Source organism: Cupressus sempervirens, chromosome 5, assembly GCF_028749045.1.
Source record: "Cupressus sempervirens isolate cs-2001-9-10 chromosome 5, ASM2874904v1, whole genome shotgun sequence".
Taxonomy (NCBI): Eukaryota; Viridiplantae; Streptophyta; class Pinopsida; order Cupressales; family Cupressaceae; genus Cupressus; species Cupressus sempervirens.
In genome coordinates this window covers 1,008,873,923-1,008,889,235 of record NC_143122.1, presented here as the reverse complement: position 1 = coordinate 1,008,889,235, position 15,313 = coordinate 1,008,873,923, and the positions used below count along the sequence as shown (strand labels likewise).

Genomic DNA, 15,313 nt, shown 5'->3' with positions numbered 1-15,313 from the left:
CCAATTGGGCTGGAACATGGACAAAAATTACATGAGCAAAATAATGCTGGATATAGATGACATCTACTCCCTACTAGAATCCTTCTTCAACCATTGAAGTTTTTTTTTTAGTAGCAACATTGATTCACCATCAAACAGTCTAACCGTAGATCAAATTGACATTCATCTGGCTTCAACATAGCTTGTTTTTGTTTATCATTTTTTTTCATGGGAAATTTTCCTCATTATCTCTAGAGCTTTGAAGATATGAGATGAGCGCCTATCATTATCACTCAGACGTCATTGTCCATCTCTGATCTCGGTCAGTGTCTTCACATCAAGCTCTACAGACTTCAAAACTGAAGACCCTCCACCTCTATTTCTCAGCAGCCATGTTTTAAGCATGTCCCAAGTTGAGTTCCAATTGCAGAAGATTCCAACAACACTGTTTTGGCTCTTCAATCACAACCAACATTGAAGCCCTTTAGAAATCAGTGATCGAACAAAATAGAAAGACACACCACTCTAGAGCGGCCTACGTGGAAAAAGATTGTGTACTTGAAATGACAATCAAAGGGGCAAAAAACTACAAAATAAATGTATGCGGTTAGCAAAAAGGTTATTCATCAACAACTAATACATAACTACAGATAAATGAAACAAGGTGGACCCACCACTAAAAGGAGGACTAACACCCAATATGGAGGAGGACCCACTATTCGAGAGTTTATAGAAGTCACCGGTAATAGAGAGTATAACAAACCAATACCTGAAGGTCGTCTATGGAAGGTGTAAAATAGTCAAAGGCAATATAAGGTGAAAGAAAGTTATGTCAGCCACATTAGAGTAAGAAGAAAAGTACGGGGAAAGAGAAGGGACTTATTTTTAGGACACTTATCAGTAATCTTAGAAGACAAAATCCAAGTCAGCACTGGGTCTTAAATATATATGACATGACATGACTAGACCACTAAGAAAATGAATATGATCAGGTTGAATATTTAGTATGAAGATTTGTTTTATTTGGAGCTCACAAGATTAAATTTTTTTTTCAGGGCTTGGATTAGTTAAAGGATTTTGTTAATAGAATGCAATTATGCATAAAAAATAAAATTAAAGAAGGTTTGGAATCACAGGGGAGAACTACATATTCGAATATAAAAAATGCTTTAAAATTGATATGCCTCGATATGATATCTCACAATAATATTCAACATCTGCAAAAATCATCATATATATAGAAATGGTGCGTGGAATTGATAGTAGGGTTGGGTATGAGAATACATAGGGACACATCAATGAACTTTGAATCAATGTCTCAGTAATCCAATCACCTCTCTGTATAGTGATGGCTCATTAGCTCTGGAAACATAATAGAACACATATGCCTACCAAACAACACATTATTAATATTAGTTGAGATAGAAGATCACATCAAATGGAGTGGGTGAATCATTGGTAAAAGAGGACTTCAAGAAAACTATCGAGACCTTGCTAAGCACAGATAAGTAACCAACAAGGGGTTAAAGTAAATTGATAGAAGCTACATAGAATAGTTTGGGAACTATATGTGTTTTTTTCACATGAGTTAATGTTCAAAAATGCAATCTGATTTGGAGCTAGAAGGACCAAATTGAATTTTGGAAGAAAGACAAATACTCAAAAGAAAGATGTGGATTACATTCACAAGGATGATGTGTGGATGTGTAGGGTGCCATTAGCAGATTTCATTTTGCTCTTTATTTATCCATCTCTTTTATTTTTTAATAACATGATTGCACTAGTCCTTCAAGGCTGATATGATTGGATAAAGATATGGAGACGAATAAAAGATTTAGGACACCATGATACAATCCTTATGTGGAGGAGATTGATGAGTTTGAAAAGTTTTCAGATGCATGCTTTCCCAGCACAAATTTACAGGAGATAATGTTGCAACAGTAAGGAAAGTTGAAGCTGCATATTAACAGGCTTATCATGAATGCAAATCTTGTAGTATATTCAAAGGATTTGATTTAACACAAACACATTTGGTATAATTACCATCACCATAAATTAACTCAAGATATGTAGATGAGATACAATAGTGAAGTGGATCTGATGGGTCAATGATATAAAAGTGAGAATTTTACATTGTGGGGGAGAATAATAATCAATGTTACATTTCCACTTGAACCATCTTTAGAAAGGAGACGTTCCATTCTCAAATCTCTATGGACCCTCATGTGTAGATAAGCATTCTTATCTTTTACATTTATCTACTCATTGTAGTCTCTCTCCTATTTGTAATCCTATACATATCATAAGAGTTATTTTCTTTGATCTTTTCCTTTATGTTCGAGAATGTTCTTGCAAGAAAAGATGGTTGGTACTTAACTTTAGCTACCAAATATTGTGCAAACTCAATCTTATGACAGTAGCTCGAAAGAAGCTGTGATCTAGAATTCATTAGTCATTTGATAATCAGGCTAGATAATTTGAGGCTCTAGAATTCATTTACATTAAGCGGAAGCTTCTTCAAAGACAACGCAAGAGCTTAGAAGATTGATACTCAGTGGGAATCTAGAAATGCACGTGTTTGACTGCATGATTTTGATGGGCCTACTCTTGTGTACATCATGAGGAAGTAATGTCTTATCACCAGAAAGTTGGAAGATCGATATCAAATTCAGAGGGACTTTGACAAATATCCTTGGGCAAAGAGAGCCCCTAAGGGAGAAACTACAAGACCTGACTTCCTAATATCATTGTTTAGAGGGAGAATTTTGAGGTACAATCCCTTGTGAATGATAACTTATATATATATATATATATATATATATATATATATATATATAGATATATACACACACACACATACATGCGCGCACACACACACATATATATTTGAAGGGTTGCTATTGGTGATGATCTTATCAATAGCTTGACCTATTATCATGACATACTACATTAAGTTGTTGTCCTGGAGTGTCGGTAATCATGATAACGAACGTATCACGATCAAACTACATTAACTTGTTTTCTTGGAGCGCTGGAAATCAAATAACTCATATCCTACTAGGATATGACATATTCTTTTGGTAGGCATCAAGGATTGATGCCAGTGCACATACCAAAAGAATATAAGTATGATGAATATCATATGATTGATATTTCATGTTGAAACATACTTCAGATTACATTAAAAGATAACATCTAAGTTGATGGATATTTATTGATATCCTTAAATATGCCATTCCAAGAATATCATACTGAGATGATATCTATTCATATACTTGAGAGCATAATGTGTTCTATAACAATCCTCCCTAGCTAAGAGGGAGTGTTAAGGTTGTAGCTTTAGTCAGATTGATTCGATCATGAGATACATTATTGATATATATATATATATATTGTATATACATATATAAAATATTATTTATATTGTTGTTAATATATTATTATTATCTAATGATGATTAACCATAGAGACATGTCTTCTCTCATATTTATAAGTCTTCAAATCTGCATTTGGAACACACCAATAACAAGGGCAGTGTTATTACATTTGCAGAAAATGATCCATGTTACTCAACAGGCCCACAAGTGGCAGGAATATCCACTAATATAATTCCATTACTTGGGCTTGCCCACTTAACTCAAAGTAAGCCGGGTAATTGAGGAAGATTTTTCAGCCCAATGAAGTCCAAGAGTGCACAACATCCAACTAAGACAACTGCCCTCATGGCCCACAAATGGCAGGAGTATCCATTAATACAATTCCATCACTTGGGATTGCTTACTTAATTTGAGAGAACTAGTCTACCATATTCCCTAATATATTTCCTTTTGTTCCTGTATGATTTCTTATGGAGTAAAGAATAGATATATATTTTTTATATTTATTAATTAAAGAAACATAATAAAGTTTATTATTGTCTTGGTAAGTGATATTTGAAGAGCATATATACATATATGATAATGTTGGTCCACATTGCATACACAGCATACATATCAAACATATTCTCATGCCTGCCACGATATTTTATTATATCCAAATATGGCTTTATTCTGAACTGCAGATCTATTCACTCGATACTGACTTATCTTTTTCTTCCTTGATGCCCTCCTTCAATGCGGTCTTATACATTTTATATCTTTATTTATCTACAAAGAAAGATGACCTTTGTTGATGCCAACCCTTAAGAATGGTCATGACCTTTCTTAATGATGCCTCTTCATAACCCAAACCGACCACTACCTTGTTTGTTCATAAATTGCTACTTCATATGCCTTAATTGCTCATGCAAGAGCATCTAAGGTGTAAGAGAAGTGCTACATCACCCAAAAATAAATTGTTTAGTTGTAAATAAGGGCTATTTTTGAAGATATCGCCTGATATCATGCTTAAATTCTGGTGAGAAATCAGCATTTAGGGTTGGGGAATTACCTTTCATGCCAAAATAGTGTGTGTATATATATATATATATATATATATATATATATATATATATATATATATATTATCAAACTATAAATGGAAGGAATAATTTAGTTAAAAAATCTGAACCTAAAAGATGAAATCTGGAAACAATATTAGAATTGTTGATTGCTATATTAAAGTCATGTTGAAACCCTGTACAGTTTTCAATTTTCATCCTATAGGTTGAAAAACATGATTCCTCAAAAATATCCTGTTGCAGATGTTAAAAGAAATTTAAAAATTGTATGCATCTTCAAAACCTTCAATCCAGCTTGAAATTCTTTTGATTCCTCCAAAAAATCCTTTATTAATCAGCCAAACATGGTATTAAGTTTGACAAACTCAGAAATTTTCATTATTCTGTTGAGTATCGCAATTTTTTACACTTTTATTGGAAACAGTCATCAAGTAATTTGTGTTGGCTGAGTTATCATTTAAATTTAAATTTCCATCATCAAAACACTGGCAAAACAGGTGGTTTGTGATTTCATAAATGGTATTCATGAACACTACGGCAGGCATTCATTTATGTCAATTACTATTCTGAATACAAATGTATCAAATTCATTAGTAGACAACATTCAATTTATTCAGAGCTACATGTTGGATGAAGGAACAATGAAACCAGAGAACAGGAGTGACATTTTGAAGTTGGAGCTTGATATCTATTGTTACAATTGAAGAGTAGAGCAGATTGTCCTTAGGTCCAAAGGTTGTTGCCTCTGCATGGAATGCCCCATTTGTAAAGATTATGTACTCATTGGTTATACTTATATTAGAAGGAGTTGAAGATAATATGTATTACAGGAGAAATGTGACACTGGACATACCTTGGAAAGATATATTCTAGAGCCCCCACGGGTTAGGTGAGTTGGTTTGAGGTTGTGGGAGATCCCCATGGTCTTGGTTTTGGATCCCCTGCCCATCATTACCCCTACACAGACACTTGGGGGAGGTGTTGGTTATTCTGTGGCTGAAGGGATTAGTCTCGCTCCAAGCTCACCTCGTAAAGGGAACCTGCTGGGCTTGGGACGCAGGGACACTCCCGAGACAAAAAAAAGAAAGAAAGACATATTATAGAGGCCAAGGTTAATTATCATGGGAGAATAGAGAATCAGACTAGCAAGTGATTGAATGGTCTTCTTGAGGGAAACACGTGCATGTGGAGCATGTTTAGTTGGGCTTGAATACAGGTCATAATTGGTACAGAGTACCATAGTTTCTACAATAGTGGAATTTGGGAACACTTCATTGTTTCCCTTGGCTTCCCCAAACCTACTTAATAGGCTCAAATTGAAAAATATTAAATTGGAGATCTGTGTTTCTAAAGCTAGCCAGAGAAATTTTTCAATTAAGTGAAAGTGTTATTATTATGAGGTATTCAGACTTGAAGATTCTATTTAATCCAATGCTCTACATGTAATTATAGAATTAGACTTTGTGTGTGTGTGTGTGTGTGTGTGTGTCTATATATATTGTCATTACAAAATATAGAAAAAATTGATCATGTATGTTAGTGCGCATATAAAATATCAATGTAGGGATAGGCATGCTCTGAAGACTATAATTATACCTGCAATTTTGCCTTTCAATTATCATCCATGTAACTACTATCTTGTAGTGGTGTGTGACAGGACATAGATTTTAGTAAATCACTGCTGAAGTAACTTGGCATATTTGACAGTCGCTACTAACAAAAACTGTGAAATCGTATATCATTAGTTTGTTATAAAATCCTGGCGGTTGTTTGATCTAGCTAAAGTATTCAGTCTTTTCAATCAGAATGCTTCACAGGCACCTCTTATATGAATGTTTGCCTCTATTATCTTCAGATCTTCTCTGGCTTATCAATCATTTTATGCTCAAACCATGTTTGAATTTTAGTAGGTTAATTGCATAAATTATAACTTTGGTCCTTGCGCCACCTGGGTTATAGATTGTTCAAGTTAGATTTGTAGATGGAAGGTGTACACTTCTGCATGGCACATGTTGTTGCAAGTAACTGAATGTAATAATTGTTTTGAAAGCCAATCTTCAGACACCAAAAACAATTCTTATAGATGGGACGTATATAGGGTGAAACTAACTTACTATGTCAATGTTTCTGTAAGAAATGATACTGTGTTATCATAATCTATTTTTACAGATAATTATGAGTTTGAAACTTTGATATGAATCTGCATTTATTGGCATGAAATAAAAATAATTGTTTTCCAACAGTTTTAGAATATAGATGGTTATTTTCATGTAGTGTTTTTCTCTTTGTAGATAGATCATTTAGTGATTAGTGAGTTTCTTGTCGTTGTTTTTGGATGTAATTGTTTCAGTTTTTGGTTGCCTCGTGACAGCCCATGAGCCTGAAGTAAATTGTGTACACACTTTAAATGTTAAGCGTAAGATGGATAGCGAATTAAAGGAGTGCAAGTCTGCAAAAAAAATGAAGGCGAAAAACCATCCAGGTAACAGCTGCATTTTCTCTGAAAGCATCATCCAATAATTGTCATGTATTGGAAAATATTTTTCTAGTAGAAAAGATTACAGAACCTTTTTTCGTTATTCCATGGCAGTGCATGATGCCAAAGGGGTTGATTTTCTGCCTCTGAAATCAGAGAAAACAGGTAACAGATTCAAAATTGTAACAAATGTTGCATTAACCAAAGAAAATGGTGTAGAAAGTTTGAATGGAGAAAGTAAAGTTGAGGATCAGCAGCAGGTAACCAAGAAAAGGAAACTCATGGAGCAGAAGAAAGGAAAGGCAACCCATCAAGGGGTGGTAGAAAAAAATTGCATGGTGGATTTTGAAATAGGGAAGGAGGAAGGCCAACCCAAGTGAAAAAGAGTAAAACCTTTAAAGAAAGAATCTATTCAAACTCATGCAAGCAAAGGAAATAAAGATGAAAAAGAGCAAAAAGTGAAAACTGTTTCATCAAATCTAGAATGCATTCTTCATGAGATAGCAGAATGTAACAACCAACAGTCAAAGGAGCATGGATTAATGCAGATGTTTTCTTATCATAATAAACCTTTGGAAAAGGAATCATCTTGTTGGCCTCCATTTGTATCTTCTACATCCAATTCATCTAAGCTTTCATGCTATACTAAATCTCTTCGCACTAGACCTGAAAGACAAGGATCTGCATTTGAGTTCTCTATTTCATCATTGCCTATTATGATTGTACAAGCTGAAAAACCTTCAATTTTTGAACACACTAATGCAACAAATTGCGACTTGATAGATTTTTGAAATTCGAGGAAACCTAGTCCAAAAGCAGGCATAACTGGCGATTCTCTAAGTGACTATTTTGGGTTTATAATGGGTGCTAAAGACCTGTGTAAATCATCAGGAACAAGTGGGAAGCCCAGTCTGGATACATTTTTTTTTAATGGCAACCAACTGGAAGGATCGTTGATTGATGCTTCTAGAGGTGAATCTTCTGTAGTTCGTAAACAATCAGACACATCTTGTAAGGGGACTTCAGGCTCCCAAGTAAAATCTCCAGAGTGGAAAGGATTTGTAGAAAGGGATGTTGAGGGAGCACTTGTAATTTCAAGTAGGGAACATAACTCATATATGGAAAATGCAGCTTTAGAAGAAGGCAAGGATTTGGAACAGAAAGCAGATAGGATTAAGGTTTGTTTTTGTTTCATGTAAATTACCCATACACTTCATTCTTTGGATTTGACCAAAATTCGTTAGGATTTTTGTGTAATCTGTGATGTGTGAATTAAAGTCTTTTTCGTTGGTTAATTCTTTGTTATTGTATGATCCAGAGCAATGGAGGCGATGAACTTGAAGCTATTGGTTTCTATTTCCGTGCATCTTTAAAATTTCTACAAAGTGCTTCAATTTTAGAGCCGCCTTTGAGTTCTGATAGTGTGAGGCACTGGGGAAATAAATCTATGCCTTTGTTCACATACTCTGCTAGGATTTCTGAGTAAGTTCCTTTTAGTGGCATTTAAATTTTAATGGTTGGAGTTGATCGAGCAAATTCACAGATTATATGCATTCTAAAATTGTAAATTTAAAAAAAATGGTTTGGGCTAATTGTTTAGTTAAATGGACAGAGCTTCTAAACAGAGAACCTTTAATATCTTATAAGTTGTCTCCAACTGTAGTAGGAACTGATTTGTTTCATCCCTTATTATAGATAGCATAATTTGTCTGGAAACATTTATAATAATTATGTATCCTAAGTTCCAAACACATTTAAAAGACAGGAAACTCACAAACTTCAAGCACATAGTAGTATTTTTTGTGTTAAGATAAGCTAATATGTTGATAGGTTTATAATACTCTTGACCTTTGCTATCCTTGATGATTTATGCCATATGACATTTGAATTCCTTGAAGGTCTATTGTGGTTCATGGAACTTGGTGACTATTTTAGTATCTTTATTATTACCACAGTTTGAAGCTTGCTTTGAAGTCTTAAATTGTAGTTACCACAGTTTGTTCCTGAAATTTTCTCAAGTGACAGAAAATTGATTTAATATCTTTTGGTCACAAAATGCACTTTTTGTGCATGTGTCTGCAAGTTTCCCCATCAGAAAGAGGACTTGTAGCTCAGTGGTTAAAGGTTTTCAAACTTGAAGTTTAGACTATTTTTGTTTCTACAGTATGTTAAAGGTCACTGAGGGTTTATATTTAATTATTCACTTCCTAATTCTTGACTACATTGATCATAAAATATTCTCATTTGTTTTATAGGGATTGTGCTAAGGTGTATGAACGGAATGGAAAGTGGGCAGCTGCTGCTCTAGCCTACCAATGCACAGGATTTACATGTATGCATGTTGTGATGGCCAAGAATCTATATTTAAGCAGACATAGACAAGAACTTATATCAGCTGTTATTATGCTTCGGACAGGTTAGTTTTTGTTTACACTTTTAAGAATTTAACATTGTATTCATTTGTAATTTTGTTGATTTAAAAATTTTTATTTGTAATTGCCATGGCTGAGAGGACCGCATTGGGGATTTCTATGCTATGGAAGGGTGAATGCTTATTTGTTCTAGACATACTCTGTCATTGTGTCAGATGTTATCCATATTCGTTGTTCTGCAAGATAAGGGAATTGACAGTCTAACCGTAAAACATGAAGGTACAGGTGAAGGAAAGCATTGTCATCATAATATAAATTCCGCTGATATGCATTTATCTATAGGTATCTACTAAGAACTTCGTACTGTCTAGGTAGGGTTATTTAGTATTTTATATAGATTTTTTCATTCAAAATATATTTGAAGAGTTCAAGTTTTTAACACTTGTCTCCTGAAGCCCTTTTCTTAAGTTGTCCTCAACCTAGGTTTTGGTTAAAAATCATTGATCTATAGTATAATAAGTGATCATTTCAGGGGGTTTAGCTGTAAGCATCTTCCATTCTTACACACTTGCCATACATATCAACTAAGGAATTTCAAACAAAGACATTTGTGTCCACCCCGGTTACTATAATATAACCATGAAGACTCCTACCCATTTGCAGATCTCGATCGTTAGTCATTTCCTCGAGAAGAAAGCAAACATCGAAAAATAGAACTACATAAATGTTAAAATTAACAAAATTATGGAGTGCTATAGAAGTTCAGAAATGTAGATGTTTAAAAATAGAAAAAACTAGAAGTTCCAAAATAATGCCACTAAAAGAAAAGACATTATATCAGTATTTGATAGCCATCATCATTGTGTAAGCTATTAAGTTTCAAATATTAGCCGCTGTAAATATCTGCTTGATTTTTTTGGATTTTGCCTACGAGTTTAAGACCATCTGATAAACAGAATAGAAAGAGTTGATTTATATTGCAATATATACAATACATTGACAGCAAATATAAAGGACATGCTTGCAATATTCACTTTTAAAATCAATTTCAAATTGAAAGTGCAATGTAAAGACAAACGTGAAGATATCCAGATGGATAAGTCTGATCATAAACACAAATACAACATACCCATTTGCTGGGAATGAACATAAATTACTGCAGTAATAATAATCAGCATGTATAAGCTCCATCAACCCTAGGTTCTTCACTAAAATGCTTCAAATGGTATGGTTGGGTCTAGATCTGTCAAATACCAACTATGATCTTTAGTGAATGCATGTATTGGCTCCTTAAACCCCAATGGCTGCTCTAGAATCTTCATGTTGACCCTCGAGAAGTGATATGGCTGGGTGGAAACGGTTTGGCCAACAAGGAAGGAGTTACAACCAGAAAAATAGAAGTTTAATCCTTCTCAGTCTTCTACGAATTTCTTAGCGAATTTGATATCCAATAAGCTTTGCAAATCTAAAAACCTAAATTCCAATACTACCCAAATGTGACCTTAAAATAAAATCATGAGATTATACTCCATATCGTATCTTTCAACAAGATGAAGAATGTTTCGAACTAGGGTTTTTGGTCTGGCAAACCAACGACAAAGAAGTAATTTTTAGTAAATAGAAGCAATATCAAAATCTTTTTTAACATCCCTGTAATATTCTTGTTCCTTGCGTAAGGATTTCCGCTCGTTTGACCAAATTACCAACTGATGGAGACGAATTGTAGTGGCCATATAATGCAAGAAGATGGTGTACGGTTCAAAACATGTATCACACTGAACTGGGAGGGGAAAACAAAGGCCATATGGTATAATGGAGCTGGCCGTCCAATATCTTGGAGCTTACCATACGGATGGTATAGGGAAGGATGTATGGTATGCAAAGGCAGGTTCTACAAAGGAGGTGTGGAGTCCGTACGATAGGAGTATGGACATGTAGTCATACGGTGAAGGGGTGTGGAGCAGGCTGTGATGTGCGAGGCCGTACGATGTAGGGAGGAGGTCGTACGGTGCAGGAAGCAACTGTGTGGGATATGGAAAGAGGCTATGTGGTGATGTATGGTGGAGGCAAGGGTTATGGAAAGTGTACGGATGGTATAGTGTCATGTGGGATGTAAGGTATTATAGGTTGTGCCAATGATTCGGATTGTGCTCAGAGTTGGTGTACAAATGATTGCATTCGTCAGAGACACCAAACAATGCTAGTACAAGTATTGAAAACCAAATCATAGATTGATGATGATATGAGTATTTGCAAATAAAGATAGTGCACATAGAGAAACAATATTAGCACTTCAAATTTTCCAAATACAATGATAGATAAAATGCCACTCTGATTCGCCAGATCTAAGAAAAACCATACAAACAGAATAGGGTGAGGGCTAAATCCCACTTAAGTCGAAAGAGCCAAGTAGAGAAGATCTTTCACTCTTGAAATGACGAACAACAAAGAAATCCCAACAGGAATTCTCTGTAGAGAAATAATAAACCAAATCGCATACCTACTACTACCTACATGTGCTTAAATACTTGTCGAGGAAACCTTTCCGAGGGTGTACAAAGATAGCTGATGGCCACACCTACCTACAGACACAATTAAATAAAAAATGGGTCCGAGATATACTAAATCAATCGGAAGCACAAATACAAATATTATTAACTTGTGCCCCATATTAATAAATTAAAGTAACCAATTAAAGGTCCTTTTGTTATATTATTTAAATTTTTGGGACCAGTTAATTAATTAATTAAATTAAATTATTACATTCAAATTTGGGGACATGACAATCCCTAAATGAGAGTCCTATTCCTTCTTTTGTAGCTTTTCTGTTGCTTTTTCAAGAAAAGGAAACACTTTTTGCTTTTTTGCTATCTTTTTGAGAATATTTCTCATGCTTCTTCACTATTTTTCTTGGAATAGCTTTTCTTTTTCATTGTTTTAAAAAATAGCTTAATTTTTTCACTATTTTTCAGGAATATTTTGTTCGCCTTATTTTTAATAAGAAGCACTTCCATTTCCAATCTCCCATTGTAGCAATAAATAATAAAGGCCCATTCATTAAAATAAATCATCTTCAATTTAATGTTTGGCCTCTATAGTCCCTTCATTAAGTAAATAAATAAAAATAACGATAAATTTAATATATAATATTTAATTTAACTATATTAACATATAATTTATCATCATTTAGTGTAAAATCCCTGGCCTATATCAAAGTTGGGATGATCATCAAAATTGGACCTACCATCAATACTAAAAATAACAAGTATGCCAACTCTGTTGGAGCTGATAACTAACTTACTAAAAATAGTAGGCATGAGAGAGTTAACCCAAAAGGCTGTAGAAAGAAATTTTATGCTCATTCAAATGTCCAAATATGACATCCCACTTGATACTGCTTCCAAGATTTCCTGATCCTAATCATTAGCGCTTGGGAATCGGCTAAATAACCTAATGATGCCACCATGCTGAACTAGCTTAGGAAGGGGACATTACAACCACCTAGAAAATGCAGGTGGGAACTAGGATGGGAATGCCATTATTTAGAAGCATGATACTATTCCATTCAAAGGTTAGGAATATTAATAATTATCAGTCAATCGATAATAGTTCATTTGACAAACATCTTACTCCTGATCATTAGGTTAGTTGGTGATCATTTTAGAGCATTTAAACAATCATGTGTTTTGATGGTTACATCTAGTCATTCCATTGAGAACAAAGAAAATAATAAATATCAAAAAGTAAAACCAATTAAATGTTTAAATGAACAAAAAGTATGGAGTTCTATACAACCTAAAAAATTTAAAATTAAAAATAGAAAAAACTATAACTACTGATGAAAATTTCACTGAAAGCAAAGACATATTATATTGGTATTTGATAGTCATCATTATAATGCAAGCTGTTAAATTTTTAATAATAGCCACCTAGAAAAAGCTGATGAGAACCAGGATGAGAATGCCCTTATTTAAAAACATGATAAGGTGCCACTCAGTGATTGGCAATATTAGAATCAATCAATAAAACTTCAGTGGAAAAACATCTTAGTCCTTTTTATTGTTTCTCTCCTTACTAATACCTTGTTGGGAGCTGAGAATATTTTATACTAGAAAAATCTGTACAATTAAATGCAAAACGTAAAAGCAACCTCAAGTCCTATTGTATTTCTTTAGTGCTTTTAGCCCCTGCCAAAGAAATATCGACAGTTAGGAAGATAACCAATGTGATTTATACATAAAAGAATAAGAAACTTCTGTAGGAAGCTCTTGATTTCTAAGAGAGATTTGAAGAAACTTCATCTGAAGTCTCTTGACTTCTGGAGACATATTACTGTGATACGGAGAAATTTCTTATGCTCCCATCCGTGTAACTCCCTCAGTTATGCCAACTGTTTAACTACCCAAGTTTCCCAGCAACAAATTCTAACTAATTAAAGAAGATACTGTGAAACTAGATTTTCAGTGAATTTTGTCAATTTTAGGCATCAAAATTCTTAATTTTTCCATTATATAGTTGAAATTCCAAACTTTTTGTATGACAATTCTAAGATTAGTCTTTTCTGTAATGGATAGTATGTGCAGACGGAGACACATCTAATGCCCAGGGTAGTTGTTGATTGTCATTGTAGTAAAATGTAGTAATGTATACTGAGTTGTGTGAACTTATTATGATTTATAATTAGCATATTTACTAGTATTTAAAATTTTTGTTTGTGCAGGTGAATCTCCTTGTTCATCAGCGTCTAATGTTGACAACTTGAATTGCCATGCATTAACAGTAGTGAATCAACAAAAACGAGTTGCATCTCTAAATGCATCAGGAAACTATGTGATTGATACACAACACTGCCAACACTATAACCATTTGTTACAATTTGTAAGTTGAAAATTTCCTTGGGGCATTTGGCAGATGATATATGTTGTTCTAGAATATGAAATTGCACTATGACATTGATCCATGTAATTAAGCTTTCTTTTATCCTCTGAACAATTTTTTGCACTTATTTCTCAGTTTCTATTAGTTAAAGCATGTAAGAGAATATTTTTATACTTGCAGGTTGATGATGCTAGCGCATCATTTGCAGCTTTTGCAAAAGCAGGTAGTGCTTTGGATGCTGCTAGTGATTCAAGTTATAGAGAACATGAAATATCTGTGGTGAAAAAGGCTATCAATCTGAACTTTCATAATCTTGATGGACTGCTCAGTCTTGTAATCCCTCTCATGGAATCTGCATCTTTATGTTGACATCTATTATGGCTTCAACAACAATTTTTGCAGAAATAAGGAGGTAATAAGGATTATGGAGCAATATGCATGCAATTATTTCTACCATTTACTTACATGAATAGGTTGTGTATGAGTTACGACTAGTGTAAATTATGTAAATTACTATGTTATCTTGCTTGAAGAATCAGAAATGTGCTAGTAGGCAGGATTTGAACTGTGAATGAAAATGCATGTATCTTGAAGCTATTTGTAAGAGATTTCATGTGATGTTCTTGATATAAAATATAAACATTACTTTTGAATTCCCTCCTGGATCTTCAGGTCAACTTCATATGAAGTGTTTTAGGAGTCTTATCGTTTATGGAATGTACTGCAAATTCTGAGATATTTTCAATCAATATACATTTGACTACTAATTTTCATTCTCTCCTCTAAGGGGAGTTTACATACTTTGAAAGACATCGATGGATTCAATTTGACTCATAATTCGTAGCTCTAGATTGTGACACTTTTTTTTTTTGATACAGGTGCAAACATGCCCGAGTTACCCAATAATTCATGGCTGGTTATTATTCCTTAGTCACTGGTGGTTGGATAAGGTGTATTTTTTGGCTCTTCAAAGCATTTTAATTTTTATATTATTCATGATTTGGTTAATAAATTGGGCATCGTTTTGCATTGCAGGTCTTGTTTTAATGTCTCTGTTCTGCAAGATTTCTTGCCATTTTTATTTTAAGCCAATCTACAAATGCTAATACAGCTAACAGATTCACTTACAAATAAATGTGAATATTAGGACACCTGGAAATTGATATTTTT

At 33.9% G+C, this 15,313-nt stretch overlaps 1 protein-coding gene across 1 annotated transcript in view; it reads left to right on the top strand.

Annotated features, from left to right (window-relative positions):
* Window positions 1-14,512, top strand: part of LOC149559352 (uncharacterized) — a 128,695-nt gene extending 114,183 nt beyond the window's left edge. Inside the window, 7 exon segments of the mRNA XM_089831365.1 lie at window positions 6,768-6,899; window positions 7,008-7,058; window positions 7,785-8,071; window positions 8,212-8,375; window positions 9,149-9,309; window positions 13,986-14,143; window positions 14,324-14,512. Of these exon segments, the coding sequence (XP_089687491.1) occupies window positions 6,768-6,899; window positions 7,008-7,058; window positions 7,785-8,071; window positions 8,212-8,375; window positions 9,149-9,309; window positions 13,986-14,143; window positions 14,324-14,512 (1,142 nt within the window).
* The last annotated feature ends 801 nt before the right edge of the window (window positions 14,513-15,313 follow it).